Raw genomic sequence first — 24,696 nt, forward strand, 5'->3', positions numbered from 1 at the left:
CCCTCCCACACACACACACACACTTTCCTCCCGTCACCTTAAAATAATACCCCCTTGTATTAGCCGCACTCGGTCTGGGGGAACAGTCTCTGGCCCTGTACTCCACCCACCTCGTACACCTCCCTCCCCAACCACCTCGACAACCACACCCAGGGCGGGCTCCTCGCCACCACCCACCTCAGCAAGGAGGGCTCCTCTCCCCCTCACCCACCTCGACAAGTTCCCCATGGATGGGTTCCTCTCATCTCTCCCCCAGCACCCACCTCGACAGGTAACCCCAGGGCGGGCTCCTCTCCTCCCCACCCACCTTGATCCTTAGAGTGGAATCATCTCCACCTCACCCACCTCGATGAGGACCCCCAGGGTGGGCTCCTCTCCCCCTCACCCATCTCGATAAGGACCCCCAGGGTGGGCTCCTCTCTCCCTCACCCACCTCGACGAGGACCCCCAGGGTGGGATCATCCACCCACCCACCTTGACCCTTAGAGTGGGATCATCTCTCACCCATCCACCTCGACAAAGACCCCCTGGGTGGGATCATCTCCCCCTCACTCACCTCGACAAGGACCCTCAGAGTAGGTTCATCTCCCACCCAACCGCCTCGACAAGGATCTCCTCTCCCCCTTACCCACCTCGAGGACACCCTCTCCCCCCTCTGTTCCTGGAAAAGCCCAGGGCAGGAACCCTAATCACTTCAGGAAGATCGACGCGTGGGGACTGGGGACATTGCCCCTGGTGGCAGGGACCACCTTCCACCTCCAGCCCGACTGGAGAGTCTCGGCCTACAGGAGGGAAGGATGAGATGGGGAGAGGGACAGGGAGGGGGGGTGGTGTAACTCCTCTGTAAAATGCCCACTGACCTGAACGAAGAGCTTCCCACTGCCGTGTCCCAGCAGCTCGTGGAGGCCAACCTGAACCTCGAAGGAGGGGCTTTTCCACTTAATGTACAGGTCCTGTGGGAGGAAGGAGACAGGGTCAGCAAGGCACCCGAGGGGCAGAACGGCCTCAGCTCTGGACTGGGGGTACAGGAGTCACCTAACATAGAAAGCAAACAAATAGATATATAGAGAGACAGACACACACACACAGACACTAAAGAGAGAGAGACACACACAGGGACACTAGAGAGAGAGACGCACATATACACAGATACTAGAGACAGAGAGAGAGAGACAGAAACACATACACACACACACTACAGAGAGAGAGGGGGGTGACACACACACACTAAAGAGACACACACAGTCACGACAGACACACAGACACTAGAGAGAGAGGGAGACATACACACAGACACTAGAGACACACGTACATAGATACTAGAGAGAGAGAGGGAGAGAGACACACACAAAAGATAGGGGGTGACACATACAGACACTAAAGAGACACACACAGTCATGACGGACACACACACAGACACACTAGAGACACATTCACAGATACGAGAGACAGAGAGACAGAAACACACACACAGACACACTAAAGAGAGACAGGGTGACACACACACAGACACACACAAAAGAGACGCACACAGAGTCACGACAGACACACAGACACTAGAGAAAGGGAGACACATACATAGGCACTAAAGAGACACTCACAGACGCTACAGACACACACACACTAAAGAGCGAGGGGGGGAGACACACATACAGTCATGAAAGACACACAGACACTAGAGAGAAAAAGACACACGCACACACACGAGAGAGACATACACACTCGAACACAAAGACGTGAGACACACACAGACACCAGAGGGGGAGATGCACATACACACACAAACACACACTAAAGAGAGAGAGAGAGGGAGACACAGTCATGAGAGAAAAAGACACGCACACAGAGAGAGACACACATGGACATGAGAGAGAGAGAGAGACAGAGAAAGAGACACAAACGCTGGAGGGAGGGAGGGAGAGGGACACACAGACATGAGAGAGAGAGAGGGACACACACACACACACAAACACTGGAGGGAGGGAGGGAGAGGGACACACATGTACAGACCTTGTCCTCCTCTTCCAGGAAGGTGAGCTTCTCCTTCTGGGTAGCGTGGGCCACTGCCAGCACGTTACCGAGCGAGACGTTTTTAAAGCCCACCGTCTGCCGGATTTCGTCGTCTGTGAGTTTGAAAGGACACCGTGGGTTACAAGGGCACGGGAGCAGAGTTTTCCAAGGCAAGGTGCCAGTGGGAGCGAGGGAATGAGCCTTGCAGAGTGGAGGGAGCTGAGGGGGCGGGAGGCCGGATTAGAACCATAAACCCCCATCTCCCACCCCTGATATCAGTGTGGAAGGGAACGACTGACCCAGTAATGAACTCGACAGGTTAGGAGACATCTGCTGGTACACACTCCGCGGTGGCACCTTGGGTGATGTGGGCTTTGTATTCTTTGGGCCGCGGCTTCTGCAGCAGGTAGTGCCGATGCCCCCCACGGCTCCGGGAATCCAGGTTCGATTCCGACCCCGGGTGCTCTCCCCCTGGAATTTCCAGGTTTCTTATCCCGTTAAAGATACCGCACAGGGACAGCCCCTTCTGGCCCAATGATGCCCCACGTACACCCCACGTGACCAAATAAACCTATCAGCCGGTACGTCTTTGGACTGTGGGAGGAAACCGCAGCGCCCGGAGTAAACCCGCGCAGCCACGGGGGAGAACGTACGAACTCCTTAAGGGCAGCGTCGGGAATTGAACCCGGGGTCGCAGGCGCTGTGATAGCCTTGGCGCTAATGCTATGCAACCATGCTGTTAAGTGACCTGGAGCCTTTTTGCAGCCACCAGCCGAGTTCAAAACCACACTGAGGTTCCCTCTTCTCAATCAGGGGTTGCCAACCCTTTTTTTTTAAATGCCGCGAAGCCTTACCGTTAACCATGGTGCCCGCAGGCTGGGACCCCTGCTCTATGTGGTTAGTAAACATCACTTGGAGGTGAGAACAGTCCCTCTTATCAGTTTATTTTGCATCATCAGTGGATAAAGGAAAGATATCAGAATGGTACACTTTGATTTTAACAGGCTCCTGAATCAGCCTCATCTGTCCACACTCCTGTACGGGGTCGGAACGCCGGTGAATGGCCTTCAGCGTCAGTGACGACCGGCTTCGCGGCTGTGGACCTGCTTTTGCGAGCGTTGTTTGCTCACTTTTTCAAAGTTCAAAGGAGTTCAAAGTAAGTTTATTATCAAAGTGCATGTACACCAGCATAGACAACCCCGAGACTCACCTTCCCCGCAGGCATACTCAACACGTCTATCGAATAATAGCTGTTCAGTGAAAGGCCACCGAACTAGGGCAGAAGACAGCTAAGTGACCAAACAGCAATAAATATCGAGAGCATGAGATGAACAGTCCTTGAAAGTGAGTCCAGAGGTTGTGGGAACATTTCGGTGATGGGGCAAGTGAAGTTGGGTGAAGTTATCCCCTCTGGTTCAGGAGCCTGATGGCTGACGGACAATAACTGTTCCTGAACCTGGTGGTGTGGGTCCTGAGGCTCCTGTACCTTCTACCTGATGGTTGAGGGGTAATAACTGTTTCTGAACCTGATGGTGTGAGTCCTGAGGCTCCTGTACCTCCTTCCTGATGGTTGAGGGGTAATAACTGTTCCTGAACCTGGAGGTGTGGGTCCTGAGGCTCCTGTACCTCCTTCCTGATGGTTGAAAGGTGATAACTGTTCCTGAACCTGGTGGTGTGGGACCTGAGGCTCCTGTACCTTCTACCTGATGGTTGAGGGGTGATAACTGTTCCTGAACCTGGTGGTGTTGGACCTGAGGCTCCTGTATCACCTTTCCCAAAGGCAGCAGTGAGAAGAGAGCGCGGCCTGGGTGGTGGGGATCTCTGATGATGGAGGCTGCTTTCCTGCGGCAACGTTTCATGTAGAAGTGCTCAATATTTGGGAGGGCTTTACCCGTGATGGATTTATTTATTTTTCTGCACGTCAGGTGTTTGACGGTCTTCTTCCTCCTATTGGGTTTCTTAGTTCTGTGGCTGCCTGTTAGGAGTCCAAACTCAAGCGCGTATACGCTCGTATATACAAACTCAAGCTCGTATACGCTCGTATATACAAACTCAAGCTCGTATATGCGCCTATATACAAACTCAAGCTCGTATATGCACGTATATACAAACTCAAGCTCGTATACGTGCGTATATAAAAACTCAAGCTCGTATATGGTTGTAAATATACTCTGAACTTCTGAACATCCCCAAGACTGCTACAAGATTCTATAAAGAGCACTCCTACGCAAGTTTTTATAAAATAATTACAGAACCCTAAACATTTCTTTAAACTTTGGCACGTTAACCATGTACCAAAGAGTTGAGTCTTAAATAACAATTAGATTTAAATATTTAGGTCACCATTCTTCGTAGTTTTAATCTTTCCTTTCTCCGATTCTGTTTTCTGTGCGTACTCCCCGATTGTTTAGAGCCCCTAATCTGAGAAAGGGTGGGCCGGCGTTGGAGAGGGTCCAGAGGAGGTTCACCAGAATGGCCCCAGAAGACAAAGGGTTAACGTACGAGGCGCGCTTGATGGCTCTGGGCCTGTACCCGTGGAGTTTAGAAGAACGAGGAGGGGATCTCACTGAAGCCGACCGAATACTGACAAGTAAGAGTGGACGTGGAGACGATGTTTCCAATGGTCTGGGACCAGAGGGCACAGCTTCGGAATAGGACAGAGATGAGGAGAAATTTCTTCAGCCAGAGGGTTGAGGCCCAGTCAGTATATTTAGAGCGGAGGTTGACAGGTTCTCTAAATAGTATCAGCTGGGAAGATAGAAGAACCAATGTCAGCGTGGTAAATGAAGCAAAAACAACACGCATTGAAGCCTACGTCATCAAGAACCAACTAAGATGGAGCGGTCACGTTGCTCGGATGGAAGACGAACATCTGCCGAAACAAATCTTCTACTCCCAGCTTAAAGAAGGCCAACGTAAAAGAGGCGGACAACAGAAGAGATTCAAAGACGTCCTAAAAGCCAACATCGACATCAACAATTGGGAAACCACTGCCAAGGACAGGAAACTCTGGCAAGCCGTCATCCGAGAAGGAGCAGCAACTTTCGAAGCCAATGGATGTGCAGAATTAGAAGAAAAGAGAAGAAAATGGAAAGAGAGGCAGCAACAACCAAAGCCCGATCTGCCATCTGGAACTACCTGCCCTGAATGCAGAAGAACTTTCAAAGCCAAGATTGGACTCATAAGCCACTTGAGAGCCCATAAGTAGATCAACAGAACGAAGATCATCATCCTCGACCTCGAGGGATAGCCACGACGACGACAAAGGAGAGGGGGAGAAGGCAGCAGAATGGGATTGAGAGGGATATACTGTCTTACAGTGTGAGACTGGAATTATTGACCGTGGAAGGGAGTGAGGGGGAGGGCACTGATCCGTCAGGTGGGGAGGAGTGGAGGCGAGAGGGGGGACGTAGGGAAGCTACTCACAGTTTGGGATGTTGATCCCCGCCGGAATCCCGCTCCCGGCGAACGTCAGCACGTCGAGCGAGGTGAAGTCGGGCTTCAGGAAGCGGTCCTTCTCGAACTGCTTGGGCCAGGGCAGCTCTGGCAGGAGGTGCTCGGCCGAGGCCACCAGCCGGGAGAACTTGGCGCTCATGTCCTTGTTGACCACGGCCACGAACCCTGGCAGGTTGCAGTGGGGGGGTGGGGGAGAGACCGGGAGGAAAAAGAACGTGATTAAGGTCCAAACGGCAGAGTGGGCAAAGGACACCGTTACACAGTCCCGGTCGCACGATAAATTAACTCGGATTTCGAGCAAGGCTTGTGGTAACTTGCCTCAGCTACCAACATCCTCGCCAGTAAGACAAGTTCACTCAGAGACACCCTGTCTCTTGCCCCAGAAGGTCACACGCTCTGCACTGCCCCCTCAGTATCCAAAAGTTCATTCACTAAAACATTATATAACACACACTAAATGCTGGAGGAACTCTGCGTGTCAGGCAGCATCTGTGGACAGGAATAAATAATCACCACTTCGGGTCGAGACCCTTCATCCTGATGACCCTGACTGTGTACTCCCTCTGCAATGGGACTGCGTTCTCCCAGTAAGCACTCCCCTCTGATCGGACTGCGTTCTCCCTGTACACATACCCCTCCGATGGGTCTGCGTTCTCTCTGTACACATACCCCTCCGATGGGTCTGCGTTCTCTCTGTACACACACCCCTCCGATGGGTCTGCGTTCTCTCTGTACACACACCCCTCTGATGGGACTGCGTTCTCCCTGTACACACCCCTCCGATGGGTCTGCGTTCTCTCTGTACACACACCCCTCTGATGGGTCTGCGTTCTCTCTGTACACACACCCCTCCGATGGCTCTGCATTCTCTCTGTACACACACCCCTCTGATGGGTCTGCGTTCTCCCTGGACACACCCTCCAATGGGGGCTATGTTCTCCCTGTACACAACCTCCACAGGGACTGCGTTTTCCCTGTACACACCCCTTCAATGGGACTGTGTTCTCCCAGTAAACACACCCCTCTGATGGGACCATGCTCTCCCTGGACACACACCTCTCTGATGGGACTGCGTTCTCCCAGTAAACATACTGCTCCCATGGGACTGTGTTCTCCCTGTACACACCCTTCTGATGGGACTGTGTACTCCATGTACACACCCCTCCGATGGGACTGCGTTCTCTCTGTACACGCACCCCGCTGATGGGACCGTGTTCTACCTGTACACTCCCCTCGAATGGGACTGTGTTCTCCCTGTACACGCACGCCCCTGATGGGACTGTGTACTCCATGTACACACCCCTCCGATGGGACTGCGTTCTCTCTGTACACGCACCCCTCTGATGGGACTGCATTCTCCCTGTACACACCCTCCAATGAGACTGCGTTCTCTCAGTATACACCCCTGCAACGGGACCACATGTTCCTTGTAACGGTAACTCACCCTGTAACAGAACTATGTTCTTTCTGCCCGTACAAACCACCCCCCTCCACGTCTGGGACTACGACGCCCACGTCCCTGGGGTATTACTCAAACCACAAAACCATACGACACAGGAGCAGAATTAGGCCATTCGGCCCATCGAGGCTGTTCTGGCCATCCCATCATGGCTGATTTATTAACCCTCTCAACCCCACTCTCCTATCGCCTAACCAACGAGCCGAGCAGGTCACCCACAGAGATGCAGCCATCCCGGAACAGGGCTTTTTATTCCAGCCCCCTTTCCCTTGGTCCCATCCTCGCCGGGAGAGGGCTCTGCAGGTGCCCATCCCACCCACGGTAAAAACACAACCCAGTCGTCGGCCGTACCTTCAAACTCCCCTCTGGATCCATAGGGGTCCCGGTAACTTTCAATGAACCCGATGTAACTGTGGAACGAGAAAGATAGCTTCAGTTGAAACATCTCGCTCCCCCGTTGTTCTGTCCCACCTTCTTAGTGTCACGAGCAACACACACACACACACACACCAGACACTGGAGTTCAGCAAGTCAGTCAGCATCTATGGAGGGGAACGCTAGGAATCGACTGCACTGGCTCAGACACCCTCACCTCACCTATGGGACCCTCATCCCAGCAAGGAAAGAGTTAATCGCGATTCCTCCTTGGTGTACCCCGAAATAAAATGGAACTCTGCAAGAGCATCTGGTCACGTGGGAGTATTTGGCCGACGTGGGCTCGTTGGGCTGGGAGGGCCGGTTATCGTGCCCTGTCTCCAAATTAACCAGAATAAAAGAAGGTAATTGTGCGGGTGCAGGAATGGGAAAGTATTTGTGTGTAAACATGAGGAATTCTGCAGACGCTAGAAATTCAAGCAACACACATCAAAGTTGCTGGTGAACGCAGCAGGCCAGGCAGCATCTCTAGGAAGAGGTACAGTCGACGTTTCGGGCCGAGACCCTTCGTCAGGACTAACTGAAGGAAGAGCTAGTAAGAGATTTGAAAGTGGGAGTGGGAGGGGGAGATCCGAAATGATAGGAGAAGACAGGAGGAGGAGGGATGGAGCCAAGAGCTGGACAGGTGGTTGGCAAAAGGGATATGAGAGGATCGTGGGACAGGAGGCCCAGGGAGAAGGAAAAGGGGGGGGGTGGGGAAACCCGAGGATGGGCAAGGGGTATAGTGAGAGGGACAGAGGGAGAAAAAGGAGAGAGAGAGAAAGAATGTGTGTATATAAATAAATAACGGATGGGGTACGAGGGGGAGGTGGGACATTAGCAGAAGTTAGAGAAGTCAATGTTCATGCCATCAGGTTGGAGGCTACCCAGACGGAATATAAGGTGTTGTTCCTCCAACCTGAGTGTGGCTTCATCTTTACAGTAGAGGAGGCCGTGGATAGACATATCAGAATGTGAATGGGATGTGGAATTAAAATGGGTGGCCACCGGGAGACCCTGCTCCCTCTGGCGGACAGTATTTGTGTGAGGAGGTTTTGGGGGTGGGGGGGAGGGGAGGGAGCAGGAAGAGGGGGGAAGTGGGGGCGAGGGAGAGAGGAGGTGAGAGGGGGGTAGAGGAGGCGAGAGTGTGTAGAGGGCGTGGGGAGGCAGAGGGCGTGAGAAGGGGGTAGGGGCGTGACAAGGGGGTGGGGGTTTGACAAGGGGGTTGGGGGCGTGACAAGGGGGTTGGGGGTGTGAGGGGGAGGGGGCATGAGGGGGAGGGGGTGAGGAGGGGGAGGGGTGAGGAGGGGGAGGGGTGAGGAGGGGGAGGGGGTGAGGAGGGGGAGGGGGTGAGGAGGGGGGAGGGGTGAGGAGGGGGGAGGGGTGAGGGGTGAGGAGGGGGTAGGGGTTGAGAAGGGGTAGAGGGGGTGAGAGAGACGGGGAGGGTGAGAGAGGGGGAGGGGTGGAGAGAAGGTGAGAGAAGAGGAGACAGAGGGGTGGGGAGAGGGTGAGAGAGAGGGAGGGAGGAGAGAAGGAGGGAGGGGAGAGGGAGGGAGGGGTGGAGGGGTGGAGAGAAGGTGAGAGAAGAGGAGACAGAGGGGTGGGGAGAGGGTGAGAGAGGGAGGGAGGAGAGAAGGAGGGAGGGGAGAGGGAGAGGGAGGGAGGGGAGAGGGAGAGGGAGGGAGGGGAGGAGAGGGGAGGGAGGGAGGGGAGGAGAGGGAGGGAGGAGAGAGAGGGGGAGGGAGGGAGGGGAGGGAGAGATAGGGAGGGAGGGGAGCGGGAGGGAGAGGAGAGGGAGGGAGGGGAGGAGAGGGATGGAGGGGTGGAGAGAAGGTGAGAGAAGAGGAGACAGAGGGGTGGGGAGAGGGTGAGAGAGAGAGGGAGGGAGGGAGGAGAGAAGGAGGGAGGGGAGAGGGAGAGGGAGGGAGGGGAGAGGGAGAGGGAGGGGGAGGGAGGGGAGAGGGAGGGGGAGGAGAGGGGAGGGAGAGAGAGGGAGGGAGGGGAGCGGGAGGGAGAGGAGAGGGAGGGAGGGGAGGAGAGGGATGGAGGGGTGGAGAGAAGGTGAGAGAAGAGGAGACAGAGGGGTGGGGAGAGGGTGAGAGAGAGGGAGGGAGGGAGGAGAGAAGGAGGGAGGGGAGAGGGAGAGGGAGGGAGGGGAGAGGGAGAGGGAGGGAGGGGAGAGGGAGGGGGAGGGAGGGGAGGGAGGGGAGGGGAGGGAGAGAGAGGGAGGGAGGGAGAGAGAGGGAGGGAGGGAGGGAGGGGAGGAGAGGGGAGGGAGAGAGAGGGAGGGAGAGGGGAGGAGAGGGAGGGGAGGAGAGGGAGGGGAGGAGAGGGAGGGGAGGAGAGGGAGGGGAGGGAGAGAGAGGGAGGGAGAGAGAGGGAGGGAGGGGAGGAGGGAGGGAGGGGAGGAGGGAGGGAGGGGAGGAGGGAGGGAGGGGAGGAGGGAGGGAGGGGAGGAGAGGGGAGGGAGAGAGAGATAGAGAAATGGCCGCATTAAAGTTTGTCAGCATTCTGCAGAGCTGATTCAGCGGATGATAAGTATTAGTTTGTTCATTAAGCAGTTCCTTTCCTCTCTGCATTGCACGTCTTCCATAACTCAGAGTGATTTCCTGTGGTTTGATTTGTCTGCAGCGTCTCCCGCGTTTGCGGACGTGCACGCGGATGCCTGCTGCCGAGCAGGAAAAGTACACAGAGCCAGTGTTTTTTTAAAAAACAAAACGCTGTCTGATGCAGCCTCACCTCTCGACAATGGGCCCCTCGTCACGAATCCAGTGTTTGGAGCCCTCCTTGTGGGCTTCGATGGAGCCGGTGGTGAAACTGCGGGTGTAGTGCCCCAGCATCTGCTCCACGTTGGGGGTGGAGGCGTAGCTCTGCGGAACGGGGGGGCAGGAACGCAAGTTCAGGTCAAATTTGTTAACAAAGCGCCTACATGTCACCAGACTCTACCCTGGGAATCATCCCCCCCCTGCCGCCACTCACACTAAATACAAAAGGAACACAATAAAATGAACGAAAATATCCACGCGAACAAATAACATGCAAAAGAATGGTTGGGGCCAGCGGTTTTTGTAGACCCAGGCGACGTCTTGCAGTTCTTCCACGAAACAGCACATTCTTCTCTTTTGTCTTCCCCTTCTCCTCGAGGCGGTCGGGGTTCTGCCGGAGTCCGTGACCTACAGCCCAAGCTGCGGCTCTTCGCAGACGGTCGGCCTTCGAACCGGCTGTCCGGCCCGGAAGGCGGGCGCCCTCGGGGAGCGGCCGCCGCGGACGACCCGGTTCCTCGCTGATTGTTGGGGGGGGGGGGCCAAAACATCCGGACGGCAGGCGGTGTGCTGTCGGAAGAGAGGCACCTGTACTCGAGCGATCCCTCTCTCGATGGTGAATGGGAGCCTCGAGTCAGTGGGGGGGGGGTGGGTGATGAGGGAGATCGAAACATCAGAACAGCGAGCCGCTGGTCTCTCGCTCTTATTGTTGGAGGAGGGACCTCTCTCACCCTCGGAGGCACCAAAGTGCTGGGTTATGGGCTGTAGTTTTTGATGGACTCTAGCTCAAGGTCTCGTTGAGGGCTTTGCCTAATGTTTGCGTGGTGGGGGGGGGGTGTCGGTGCTCCAGCTGGCACGAGTGGGGGTAGGGGACGGGGTCTTTGGGGTTCTGATATTTCTATCATTCAGTCTACGGGGGTTTCTTGTTTCGAGGCCGTCTGCGAAGAGCAAGAGTTTCAGGTTGTGTACTGCACATGTTCTCTGACGTGAAAATTGAACCATTTGAAAGACGACAAACTGTGAAAATGCAAATAAGTAAATAATACTGAAAACGCAAGTTGTAGAGTCCTTGGAAATGAGTCCATAGGTGGTGGAATCAGTTCAGTGCTGAGGTAAGTGACTTAATCCACACTGGGTCAGGAGCCCGACGGTTGAGGGGTAGTTAGGAGGAGGGAGGAGATGGCGGCGTGACGCAGCTCGTAGCGGCCACTCCGGTGGTGATGTCTGTTACTTGTCAAGTAGGGTGCCGTGCACAATCCTGATTTGATGGAGACGGACGTGAGAGCACAGAGGAACATCTGGTGAAACTTCTGAAAAGCCCGCTTCACTGCCGCTGCTACTGTGTGATCCAGAATCTCCGGAGGGGAAGGCCCCGAGCCCTCGGCTTTGCCTGGTGCTCGGTGGCCGGGGCCGGGGTCGAAGCGCTCGGCAGAGGATGGTGCTCGGAGGGGCTGGTCGGAGGCTCGAAGTTTTCTCACAGACTCAGGAGTCGGCTGCGGTCGGGTGCTTCCAGTGAATCGGCAAGCTGTCGCCGCTTGGAGGTTCATGCAGGGAGAGTTCCTCCCTTCTGCCGCCTGCTATCGGGACTAGATCGGGACTTTGAGACTTTATTTTTACCGTGCCCATGATCTGCTCTTTATCAAATTACGGTATTGTTTTGCACTGCTGTAACTGTATGTTATAATTATGTGGCTTTGTCAGTTTTAGTCTTGGATTGTCCTGTTTTTTTGTGTGATATCACTCTGGAGGAATATTGTATCATTTCTTAATGCCTGCATTTCTAAATGACAATAAACAAGGACTGAGTGTCCTCATGATCTAATCTAATGTTCCTGAACCTGGTGGTGTGGGACCTGAGGCTCCTGTACTACCTGCCTGATGGCAGCAGTGAGAAGAGAGCATGTCCTGGGTGGTGGGGGTCCCTGATGATGGATGCTGCTTTCCTGCAACAGTGCTCCATGTAGAAACATAGAAAATAGGTGCAGGAGTAGGCCATTCGGCCCTTCGAACCTGCACCGCCATTCAGTATGATCATGGCTGATCATCCAACTCAGAACCCTGTACCTGCCTTCTCTCCGTACCCCCGATCCCTTTAGCCACAAGGGCCATATCTAACTCCCTCTTAAATATAGCCAATGAACTGGCCTCAACTGTTTCCTGTGGCAGAGAATTCCACAGATTCACCACTCTCTGTGTGAAGAAGTTTTTCCTCATCTCGGTCCTAAAAGGTTTCCCCTTTATCCTCAAACTGTGACCCCTCGTTCTGGACTTCCCCAACATCGGGAACAATCTTCCTGCATCTAGCCTGTCCAATCCCTTTAGGATTTTATACATTTCAGTAAGCTCCCCCGTCAATCTTCTAAATTCCAGCGAGTATAAGCCTAGTCGATCCAGTCTTTCATCATATGAAAGTCCTGCCAACCCAGGAATCAATCTGGTGAACCTTCTTTGTACTCCCTCTATGGCAAGAATGTCTTTCCTCAGATTAGGGGACCAAAACTGCACACAATACTCCAGGTGTGGTCTCACCAAGGCCTTGTACAACTGCAGTAGTACCTCCCTGCTCCTGTACTCGAATCCTCCTGCTATAAATGCCAGCATACCATTCGCCTTTTTCACCGCCTGCTGTACCTGCATGCCCACTTTCAATGACTGGTATACAATGACATCCAAGTCTCGTTGCACCTCCCCTTTTCCTAATCGGCCACCATTCAGATAATAATCTGTTTTCCTGTTTTTGCCACCAAAGTGGATAACCTCACATTTATCCACATTAAATTGCATCTGCCATGAATTTGCCCACTCACCTAACATATCCAAATCACCCTGCATCCTCTTAGCATCCTCCTCACAGCTAACACTGCTACCCAGCTTCGTGTCATCCGCAAACTTGGAGATGCTGCATTTAATTCCCTCATCCAAGTCATTAATATATATTGTAAACAACTGGGGTCCCAGCACTGAGCCTTGCGGTACCCCACTAGTCACTGCCTGCCATTCTGAAAAGGTCCTGTAGATATGCTCAATGGTTTCTCGTGATGGGCCGGTCAGTGCCCACCACTCTCAGCTCCTGGGCATTGGTGTTTCCATGCCAGGCTGCGAGGCAACCACTCCACTCTGCAGCTAGAGAGGTTTGTCAGAATTCCTGGCGGCGTCCAATCAACGCAAACTTCCCAGAAGGTCGAGGCGCGGTCGTGCCTTCTTTGTGGTGTCACGGACGTGCCGATCCCGAGACAGATCCTCTGAGGTGATGACTCCAAGGAATCTACAGCCACTGGCCCCCCCTCCACCTCCGACTTGAGGTCTGGCTGGTGCACGTCCAGCTCCTTCCCCCTGCGGTCAACGACCTCCGGCTCCCCGAGTCGGTCACAGTCGCTGACAAGAGGTACTGGCTTCGCGCCCGGTTGGAAACGCACGCCGAGGCAGGAAACGTCAAACTTCGGAACTGAGCTTTTCCCCCGTCCAGACTAAACCAGCCAAAACTGGACTAAACCAGCTGAAATTGGGTTAAAGCAGCCACAACCGGATTTGACATTACAACAGCACCAAGTTCCTCCGGAGGCTTTCAATACTCGTGCTTGCGCACAGCTCCCGGCTTACCTTGGCCTTCTCCAGGTTTTCCACAACCTTCTTCATCAGCGGAGAATAATCGCCGCGGGTCACTCTGAACTTCACGCCCTCAAACTCGTACACACCGCACTTGTTGTCGGACTCGCCCTGCGATGGGGTGTCTGCGGAGAGAGATCAAACTGAGCCCAACACAGCTGGGAAGCGGCACAAAGGGGGAGAGAGTCACGAACATGGGCCAGCGACAGGAAAAGGTCTGTCGCCAGGGTTGCCAACTGTCCCGCATTAGCCGGGACATCCCGTATATTGGGGTAAATTGGTTTGTCCCATATGGGACCGCCCTTGTCCCGTATTTCCCCGCTAAAGTAGAGCGTTCCTATGAAACCTTTCGTAAGCCGAAATGGCGTAAAGCGAAGAAGCAATTACCATTAATTTATATGGGAAAAATTTTTGAGCGTTCCCAGACCCAAAAAATAACCTACCAAATCATACCAAATAACACATAAAACCTAAAATAACACTAACATATAGTAAAAGCAGGAATGATATGATAGATACACAGCCTATATAAAGTAGAAATAATGTATGTACAGTGTAGTTTCACAACAGAATCGGGAAGATTAAAGCAAAACTGACTTGTAGAAAAAAAATCGGCACGTACGCGTATGCGCACACAGGTGCCCACGCAAGGCTTCATGGTCATTGTAGTCTTTCCTGGGGTAAAGTGTCCCGGGATTTGACTGCTACTTTTGTCCCCTATTTGGGAGTGAGAAATTTGGCAACCCGAACTGTCGCTTTGTAACGCCGGGGTACGGTACCGGTGGGGACGGGTCTGTCACCGTGTGACACCGGGGTACGGTACCGGTGGGGACGGGTCTGTCACTGTGTAACACCAGGGTACGGTACCGGTGGGGACCGGTCTGTCACTGTGTAACACCGGGGTACAGTACTGTGGGGACGGGTCTGTCACTGTGTAACACCAGGGTACGGTACCGGTGGGGACGGGTCTGTCACTGTGTAACACTGGGGTACGGTACCGGTGGGGACGGGTCTGTCGCCGTGTAACACCGGGGTACGGTACGGGTGGGGACGGGTCTGTCACTGTATAACGCTGGGGTACGGTACCGGTGGGGACGGGTCTGTCACTGTGTGACACCGGGGCGTGGTACCGGTGGGGACGGGTCTGTCACTGTGTAACACCGGGATACGGTACCGGTGGGGACGGGTCTGTCACCAGAAACAGCATTTAGCTTATCTGTCGTAAAATATTCCTTCAATTACATTGCGCTGCTAGTTGGCGGTCGTGAACACAAGGAATGGAGTCAGACCGTAATGGTTCACAAAACTACCAGATCTAACACCTGGCAGGGTGCCGTTAGTGTGACATTATTGCAGCTCGCGGCGTTCCGGGCGTGGGGGGGTGGGTTTAGATATGGTAAGAAGTCTGCCCGTCCTCCCCGCGACTGCGTGTGTGGGCTTCCTCCCACAGTCCGCAGGCACATCGGTTAGCGGGTGAGTGGGTCGTTGCAGACTGGCCTGCGATTGGGCTCGTGTTAAGTCGGTGAGTTCCCGGGTGACGCGGTTCGTAGGGCTGCTCTGTCGCCGAATTTTTAAACACCTACCGTCCTTAATGACCGAGGCCAGCCTGACCTCGTAGAGGGGAGCCCCGTCTTCACCCGCGGTCTTAAACAGGCGGGTGTTGTAAGCACTGATACGCTGGAGGAGGGAAAGAAAACGGAAGGGCTCATTATGTCTATGTAACTGCAAATTTATTGTTGAAGTAGTGAGACTACCCGGAGATTCATTTTCTTGCAGACATTCACAGTAGAACAAAGACGTACCAGAGAATCAGTGAAAAACTACGACTAGCATTAATTGTGCTAACGAGTAATCGCGGGAGAATCAGTATCTGTCCCACCTTCCCTACCGTCCAGGAAACCCCAGGTGAAGAGCGGACTGCAAGTGTGGAGACTGTTGGGAGTGTTAGACGACTCTGGGCCTGTACTCGCTGGAGTTTAGAAGAATGAAAAGGGGGGATCTCATTGAAACCCATCGAATATTAAAAGGCCTAGATAACCAAGAACCTATCAGCCTCCAGTAGGTGTTAAACAGTTATTCTGCCTCGTCCCATCGACCCGCACCTGGACCTTAGCCGCCCCCCCCCATATACACGTACCTACCCAAACTTCCCTTAACTGGTGAAATCGATCCCGCATCCACCAGTCCTGCTGGCAGCCCGTTCCCCACTCACACCACCTTCTGAGCGATCAAGTTCCCCTTAAATATTTCACCCTTTGGAGACGGAGGCAGAGTTAAGATAGTGCTAAACAGGGACTTCTTCGTTTGCATCTTCAGAAACAGCTCTATTTCCATCTTTAATATCTTTATTCTTGCCTTTCAGGGTTCCTTTGAAGACCCTGACCTGGAGTTCAGTTCTTTGCGGGAATGTGACCCATTGTTCGTGGGGTTTCAGGACCGGCCGTCGTTCGGCACGCCAAGGGCTCGACCTGAGAGCCCGGCTCAGATTCGGAAGCCTGAGATCTCGGGGCTCCGGAGACGGGCGGATCGCGGGTCGGTGTCACGGCAGGAGACTCGTGTGTCGTCGGGGGAGTCGGAAAATCTACTGCTGTGCGCCCGAAGACCCCAAGATCTTTAGGCACAGAGCTCGAAAAAAAACGACGTAACGGACTTTTAACATCGTAAACCAGCGTTGTTTGTTATGTCTCTCCGCTCGCTGGGAAAATGGAGACACCTCCCTCTCCCTTACTAGGAAGAGAGAGAGAGCCTGTGGTATGTCGAATACCGGGTGAAACATGAAGTCTTTGGGGTAACTGCAAGTCTGTGTCTTCACTGTTGCTTTGCTCACGCTTGAGTGCTCGGTGGGGGTGCCAATGCTTTTTTTTGCCGGTGCGGGGAGGGGGGAATCGTTGCTCGCTGCTGCTTATATGTGTGGGGGGGGGTGAAGCTGGGGTGGGGGGGGACCTTGGGGTTCTCACGTTTACCTGTTGTTCATTCTTTGGGGCACCTCTCTGCTTTCGTGGATGTTTGTGAAGAAAAAACATTTCAGGATGTATATTGTATACGTTTCTCTGTCATTAAATTGAACCTATGAACCTTTCACCCATCACCCATGACCTCTAGCCCTGGTCTTGCCCAAACTCAGTGGAAAAAAGTTTGCCTGGATCTTTTGCAATTTACCCCTATCTCTGTGCCGTATCATATGATGTAGGTGATAACGGACTTCCATCTCTCTTTCCATCTCTTTTCCCTACGATTGTTCTCGGCAAGCTTATCTACAGAAGTGGTTTGAACACAGAACATAGAATAGTACAGCATGGTACAGGCCCTTTGGCCCACAATGTTGTGCCAACCCTTAAACTCTGCCTTCCATATAACCCCCATCTTAAATTCCTCCATATACCTGTCTGGTAGTCTCTTCAATTTCACTAGTGTATCTGCCTCCACCACTGACTCAGGCAGTGCATTCCACGCACCAACCATTCTCTGCGTAAAAAACCTTCCTCTAATATCCCCCTTGAACTTCCCACCCCTTACCTTAAAGCCATGTCCTCTTGTACTGAACAGTGGTGCCCTGGGGAAGAGGCGCTGGCTATCCACTCTATCTATTCCTCTTATTATCTTGTACACCTCTATCATGTCTCCTCTCATCCTCCTCCTCTCCAGAGAGTAAAGCCCTAGCTCCCTTAATCTCTGATCGTAATGCATACTCTCTAAACCAGGCAGCATCCTGGTAGATCTGCTCTGTACCCTTTCCAATGCTTCCACATCCTTCCTATAGTGAGGTGACCAAAACTGGACACAGTATTCCAAGTGTGGCCTAACCAGAGTTTTATAGAGCTGCATTATTACCTCGCGACTCTTAAACTCTTATCGCTCAATTTATGAAGGCTAACACCCCATAAGCTTTCTTAACTACCCTATCCACCTGTGAGGCAACTTTCAGGGATCTGTGGACATGTACCCCCAGATCCCTCTGCTCCTCCACACTACCAAGTATCCTGCCATTTACTTTGTACTCTGCCTTGGAGTTTGTCCTTCCAAAGTGTACCACCTCACACTTCTCCGGGTTGAACTCCATCTGCCACTTCTCAGCCCACTTCTGCATCCTGTCAATGTCTCTCTGCAATCTTTGACAATCCTGTGTTCTATGCTATTGCCTTCTTCTGGGCAGAATCTTTGCACACAAGAGAGAATCTGCAGATGCTGGAAATCCAAGCAACACACACACACAATGCTGGAGGAACTCAGCAGGCCAGGCAGCATCTGTGGAAAATTAGTTGTCGACGTTTCAGGTTGACAGCCTTCAGCGAGACCCTTCCTGCCGAAGAATCTCGGCCCGAAACGTCAACTCTACTTTTCTCCACAGATGCTGCCTGGCCTGCTGAGTTCTTCCAGCATCGTGTCCGTGTTGCAGTGTCTTTACAAGACGGGTGACCCCCAACCATTATCAATACTCTTCAGAGATTGTCTAGCCTGGCGTCAGTGGTCGCATAACCAGGACTTGTGATGTGCACCGGCTGCTCGTACGACCATCCACCACCTGCCCCCACGGGTTCACGTGACCCTGATCAGGGGGTTAAGCAGGTGCTACACCTTGCCCAAGGGTGACCTGCTGGCTAGCGGAGGGAAGGAGCACCTCACACCTCCTCTGGTCGAGATGTATCTCCACCCCACCAACCAACCCCATCCATACCCCTCATAATTTTGTACAACTCCATCAAATCTCCCCTCATTCGCCTGCCCGCCAAGGAATAACGTCGTAACCTAATCAGACTCAAGTCCGGCAGCACCCTTGTAAATCTTCCCCGTACCTCTTCAATCTTATTGACACCTTTCTTGTAAGGAGGTGACCAGGACTGTACGCAACGCCTCAGATTGGGCCTCACCAACGCCTTAGACAAGTTCGACTGGTCTGTTTCCCAGGGGAGAACAGAGGTCCACCCACCTTGCTATCCAGGAATTTCTGGGCCAGCTCTGCGTCTTTCAGGTCACAGTTTCCGGAGAAGTAAGTGGTGATGCCCTACGGGAGAGAAGGCATTCAAAGGACAGAGAGTTGGTTTCGACACTTCAGCTGAGGAGGACCGCTTGTTGCTACCGACGACGGTCACACAATGAGCAGCGAGGGCCGCGGAGGAACTGGGGGTGGGGGCGTTGGCGGTGTAGGCCAGCAGCAATGCCCTGACAGGAATATGACGGAGGCAGCATTTCCAGTTAAACTATACCCAATGGCACAGATGACAGAACCCGGGACCCAAGTTAAAAAGACGACAGATGCCCCAGTTCTGAGCAACACAAAAAAAAACAACTCCTGGACGAACTCAGCAGGTCAGGCAGCATCGGAGGAGGGAAATGGCCAGTTTTAAGTCGCCCTCTGAGTGAAGACGATTCAGGTCCCCCTCAAACAATTTACTTTTCACTCTAAACTTCTGAACTTTGAAAGTTTATTTTCTGAGGCACAGCGCGGAATCAAGTTGCGCCGCCCCGCAATCCCCCGGTTTAATTCTAGCCTTAAGGCATCCGTTAGTCTCGCGAGACCGTGGACCTGCGCCTGGAAAGTCTTCACTCTCCAGGGCGCAGGCCTGGGCAAGGTTGTATGGAAGACCGGCAGTTGCCCATGCTGCAAGTCTCCCCTCTCCATAACACCGATGTTGTCCAAGGGAAGGGCATTAGGACCCATACAGCTTGGCACCGGTGTCGTCGCAGAGCAATGTGTGATTAAGTGCTTTGCTCAAGGACACAACACGCTGCCTCGGCTGGGGCTCGAACTCACGACCTTCAGGTCGCTAGTCCAATGCCTTAACCACGTGGTCATGTACCCACTCCTCTAGCCTAATCACGGGACAATCTACCAACCAGCACGTCTTTGACTGTGGCAGGACACTGGAGCACCCAGAGAAAGCCCACGCGGCCACGGGGAGAGCGTCCAAACTCCTGACAGGCAGCGGCAGGAAACGAGCTTGGGTCGCCGGTGTTGTGCGAACCACTATGCTACCGTGTGCTCAGAAACCTACGACCTCTAGTTCTAATCTCTCACAAACTGAGCTGGAAAAGGCCCGCCGGTGCGATAAAGCTTTATCTTAACCGTATCTGGGCTGAGGGGGTCGAGGGGAGATGGGGAACTTTTAAAAGGTGGAGGGAAGGGGTGAAGCAAGAGGGGGCAGGCGAATTTGGCTGCCGGATCTCTGCAACTTTCGAGTCCTGGGTCCTTTTAGGAGATCAGGAATGAGCGAGAAACTCTTGATTCTTCGCCATCTGTAATTTTAAATTTTAAACAAAGATGCGGAGTATTTGAAACTAAGTGAGGAGCTGAAAACCAAAGCAAAGATTCAATAAAAGGACGACAAAGGTCTTTGGAAAAAAAAAATGACCATCTTTACACTCGAGATAAGAGAGAAAATTCCTCAGATAGAAATAATCCAGTTAATAGGCTGCATGATTAGAACAATTATAATATGTGTATAATATTTAGCCAGTGTGGGCACATGGCCAAGTGGTTAAGGCGTTCGACTAGCGATCTGAAGGTCGTGAGTTCGAGCCCCAGCTCAGGCAGCGTGTTGTGTCTTTGAGCAAGGCACTCAATCACACATTGCTCTGCGACGACACCGGTGCCAAGCTGTACGGGTCCTAATGCCCTTCCCTTGGACAACATCGGTGTCGTGGAGAGGGGAGACTTGCAGCATGGGCAACTGCCGGTCTTCCATACAACCTTGCCCAGGCCTGCGCCCTGGAGAGTGAAGACTTTCCAGGTGCAGATCCATGGTCTCGCAAGACTAACGGATGCCTTTAATATTTAGCCAATTAAAAGTGAAAAGATATATGTGACTGCGATACCGCCTTCTTCCAGTAAGGGGAGACAAAACACCCACATGCTGTGAAAAATACGTGTTTGTTGAAAGAACAAATCACTGCTTCTTTTTCCTGACACAACTTCAGTCTTGCCTTAATTCAACTCATATTATAAAAAGAATTTTAAAAAAACACAATTCCAACTTGGGTGAGGAGGGGTAATCAGCAGATAGATGAGGGGAGAGATAGTGACAGAGGCTAGATGATAGGATGTCAGCCTGTAATCTGACGCCAAGAAATCGACTGGGAGCACAGGATATTCACGGTTCAGGGCCAGAGCATCACTTTGAGGCCAACAATGGACACTTATCCCCTTCCTCAGCCACCAGCCATCAAGCACCCATCTCCATTCTCACTGACTGCTCCCTCCCCATTGTCACCGACCGTCACACCCCCATTGTCACCGACCGTCACCACCCCATTGTCACTGACCGTCAGCCCCTCATTCCAAAACCACCACCCCCACTGTCACCCCCCCATTGTCACCGACTGTCACCCCCCCATTGTCACCGACTGTCACCCCCCCATTGTCACTGACCGTCAGCCCCTCATTGTCACTGACCATCACCCCCCCATTGTCACTGACCATCAGCCCCTCATTCCAAAACCACCACCCCCCACTGTCACCCCCCATTGTCACTGTCAGCCCCTCATTCCAAAACCACCACCCCCCACTGTCACCCCCCATTGTCACTGTCAGCCCCTCATTTCAAAGCCACCACCCCCCACTGTCACCCCCCCATTGTCACTGACCGTCACCCCCCCATTGTCACTGACCATCACCCCCCCATTGTCACTGACCGTCACCCCGCCATTGTCACTGACCATCACCCCCCCATTGTCACTGACCGTCAGCCCCTCATTCCAAAGCCACCACCCCCCACTGTCACCCCCCATTGTCACTGTCAGCCCCTCATTTCAAAGCCACCACCCCCCACTGTCACCCCCCCATTGTCACTGACCGTCACCCCCCCATTGTCACTGACCATCACCCCCCCATTGTCACTGACCGTCACCCCGCCATTGTCACTGACCATCACCCCCCCATTGTCACTGACCGTCAGCCCCTCATTCCAAAGCCACCACCCCCCACTGTCACCCCCCCATTGTCACTGACCATCACCCCTCATTTTCAACTGCAAACCCCCCCCGCACCTCCCGTTGTCCACCTATGTGAACCAACACCACCCGCCCACACGAGGAGGCACCCTTGGGTACGCACAGCGCTCCCACACTAGATTAAGACAGCAGCCCACCCGAAGCCGGCTTACCTTGGCTCCCAGTCCCAGCTGCTTCAGCCTGTCTTCCAGTGAGAACATCAGATCTCCGCACAGCCGCCAGAGCCTCTCCATCTCCTCCGGGTTCTTCTCGAAGGCCCTGCTCCGCCAGACCAGCTCCTTCAGCTTCTCCTGTGTGGCAGAGGACAGGCGTCAGGGGGGGCGGCCACGAGAGCAGAACGCTGGAGCAATTCCCATCAAGCAAGGCCAAGGCGTAGGGGTACATCGAACGAACCTGCCCCATCGTCCACTGAAGTAACAGTGAGTCCCCCCCCATCTCAATCCCCGAATACACTCAGTGGCCACTTTGTTCGGTACACCCGCTCGTTAATGCAAATATGTAATCGGCCAATCACGTGGCAGCAACTCAGTGCGTAAAAGCACGCCGACACGGTCAAGAGGTTCAGTTGCTGTTCAGACCAAACATCAGAACGGGGGAAGAAATGTGATCTGAGTGACTTTGACCGTGGAATGATTGTTGGCGCCAGATGGGGTGGTTTGAGTATCTCAGATCTCCTGGGATTTTCACCCGCAACAGTCTCTGGAGTTCTCGGAGAACGGTGCGAGAAACAAAAAGATATCCAGTGAGCAGCAGTTCTGTGGGTGAAAACGAGAGGGGTCGGAGGAGAACGGCCAGACTGGTTCAAGCTGACAGGAACTCGAATGACCATCCGTTACGACGGCCGTGTGCAGAGGAGCCTCCTCGCCCCTCGAAGAAGAGAATTAAGCCCTTGCGCCAAAGCGAAGGCTGGATCACTGCAAAGCCTCTCTGGCATCTGCCACCGACCATTTCTTGCAGTGCCCCGTCCATCACAGGAAAGCCCTCCCCACCACGGTGCACATCTCAAGTCCCTTTGCACCTCTCCGACTTCTGAATTTTCTCCCCGTTTAGAAAACAGGCTACGCCTTTATTCTACCACCGTGCACGACCATACACTTCCCGACACTGTATTCCATCGGCCATTCCTGGGACAGGAACGCCAATGCCCATGGACAGAGACGTGGTGTGAAACAGCTCACGACATCACGTGCAAAGCCCTCTCCACCACTGAGCCCGTTGACTGTGCGTGCCTTCAGGCTCCTGCACCCCCTCCCTGGTGGCAGCGATGAGAACAGGGCATGTCCTGGGTGATGGGGGCCCTTGGTGTGGGGTGCCACCTCATTGAGGCATTGTCTCTCGGGAGTGTCCTCAGTGTTGGCGAGGTTAGTGCCCATGATGGAGCGTGGCTGAGTTTACAACTTCCTGCAGCTTTTTTTTCCCCAAATTTATGCATTGGCACCTCAATACCGGACGGTGACGCAGCCCGTCAGCAACGCCCTCTGCGGCTCGACGACAGAAATTTGCCCGCGTCTTTGGCGACGTACCAAACCTTCTCGAACTCCTAATGGGGTATAGTCGCTGGCCAGACTTGGCAAATCCTAAAAGTTACCAGCCGCTTGCACCTGCCCCTTGTAAGGGTAGACGCGGGAGACTCTGAGAACTACTGCAGCCCGCAGTTGCCCCTGTATGTGCCAGCCCTTGCCAGGTCAAAAGGCAGTCCTGTGCAAACGTCTTGGGCACATTATCTATAACTAGGCTGTCTAAGCCTTTTGCACAGGGCTGTACTTGACAAGGTGGAGCAGAGAGGGAATTTGTAAATCTGGCGGGAGCAAAGGATATTGGGGATGGCGAGAGTGGAGTGCCGTGAGAGGGGCGAGGGAGGAGGAGTGCCAGAGGGCAGGGGAGGGGTGGCACAGGTGTAGACACACCCAGCCCTGAGATACCAGGCAAGAGTTGATTCCAAACAATTGGTTTATTGATCATTACAGGATGTCTCTCTGGTGCTTCCTGCTCCCTCCCCTCTCCCTGCCCCTTTTCCCAACCACGATTCCCCTCTCCCTGCCCCCTTCCCGGTCTCGCTCCACAACAGAGACCCATATCAGAATCAGGTTTATCATCGCTCACATACGTCGTGAAATTCGTTTTTCTTTCTGCAGCAGTACAGTGTAATATATAAGATTACTATTAGTACTGTGCAAAACGTCTGGGGCACCCCAGGTATATACGAGTGTCCGAGACTTCTGCACAGTGCTGTATCCAGGGTCTGATTGTTTCAAAACCCGACTGGCTCTGACTTATGACAAGGTCTCAAACCGAAAAGGCAGTTACATGATCGGAGTTTAAGAGAGCTGATACCCTTACCTGCGGTAAGTTAGGCACAAACTTGGTGTCTCCGAAGGATTTGTAGTTGCCCATGTTGGAATAAACTCCGGCAGCATACACGAGGAACGCCTGTGAGAGACCACAAAGATCGATGTGTAAATTGTACAGCATGGTCAAAATGTCATTAGAATCATCCCCTATTCCAGAAGTGTGGTAGAAATGGTTAAAACTAGTGCATGATGGGATATTTGACCATTCTGGAGCGGCTGAGCTTAAGACTGCTGGTGCGTGTCGAGAATAACCTTGGACGATAAGCACAATACCAGGAACTTCAATTAATAAGATGCTAGGCCCCTGGAACCAGGGGGAAGGATGCGCCTGGGGGTAAATTATGAGTCCTGATAACAAGAAGCAGGAAGAACTGTTAGACCCACGCTGAGAGGTAACTGACATATCTTTTAAACAATTGATCATGTACTGAGTGTGGGATGCCAAAGAAAGTTACGTGAAGTTGTTTGTCTTGCTGTAAAAATATGAGCTCTGTACAACCTAAAAATCGGAGCTCTGGTGGTGGTGGAGACTGCTGCAGACTCTCCAGGATATCATGTTAATAAACTCTTAAAATGAAACTCGAAGTCACTCTGGGTGTTCTTAGTTGATGTTTCCACGACGAGAAGGCACTGGAGTATTGTGAGCAGCTTTGGGCCCCTTAGCCAAAAAACGGGTGTGCTGGCATTGGAG

At 53.2% G+C, this 24,696-nt stretch overlaps 1 protein-coding gene across 2 annotated transcripts in view; it reads right to left on the bottom strand.

Annotated features, from left to right (window-relative positions):
• The window catches only part of dpp3 (dipeptidyl-peptidase 3), a 57,345-nt gene that overhangs the window by 13,192 nt on the left and 19,457 nt on the right, over positions 1-24,696 (bottom strand). For both annotated transcript variants that reach the window (XM_063036115.1, XM_063036114.1), the window contains exons 3-12: positions 23,995-24,084; positions 21,807-21,944; positions 18,635-18,709; positions 15,291-15,384; positions 13,702-13,832; positions 10,079-10,209; positions 7,277-7,335; positions 5,437-5,631; positions 2,011-2,123; positions 861-953 (exon numbers count right to left, since the gene is read on the bottom strand). In XM_063036115.1, coding sequence (XP_062892185.1) covers positions 861-953; positions 2,011-2,123; positions 5,437-5,631; positions 7,277-7,335; positions 10,079-10,209; positions 13,702-13,832; positions 15,291-15,384; positions 18,635-18,709; positions 21,807-21,944; positions 23,995-24,084 — 1,119 coding nt within the window. The remainder of the gene's footprint in view (positions 1-860; positions 954-2,010; positions 2,124-5,436; positions 5,632-7,276; positions 7,336-10,078; positions 10,210-13,701; positions 13,833-15,290; positions 15,385-18,634; positions 18,710-21,806; positions 21,945-23,994; positions 24,085-24,696) is intronic.

This window comes from Mobula hypostoma, chromosome 30, assembly GCF_963921235.1.
Source record: "Mobula hypostoma chromosome 30, sMobHyp1.1, whole genome shotgun sequence".
NCBI classification, from domain to species: Eukaryota; Metazoa; Chordata; class Chondrichthyes; order Myliobatiformes; family Myliobatidae; genus Mobula; species Mobula hypostoma.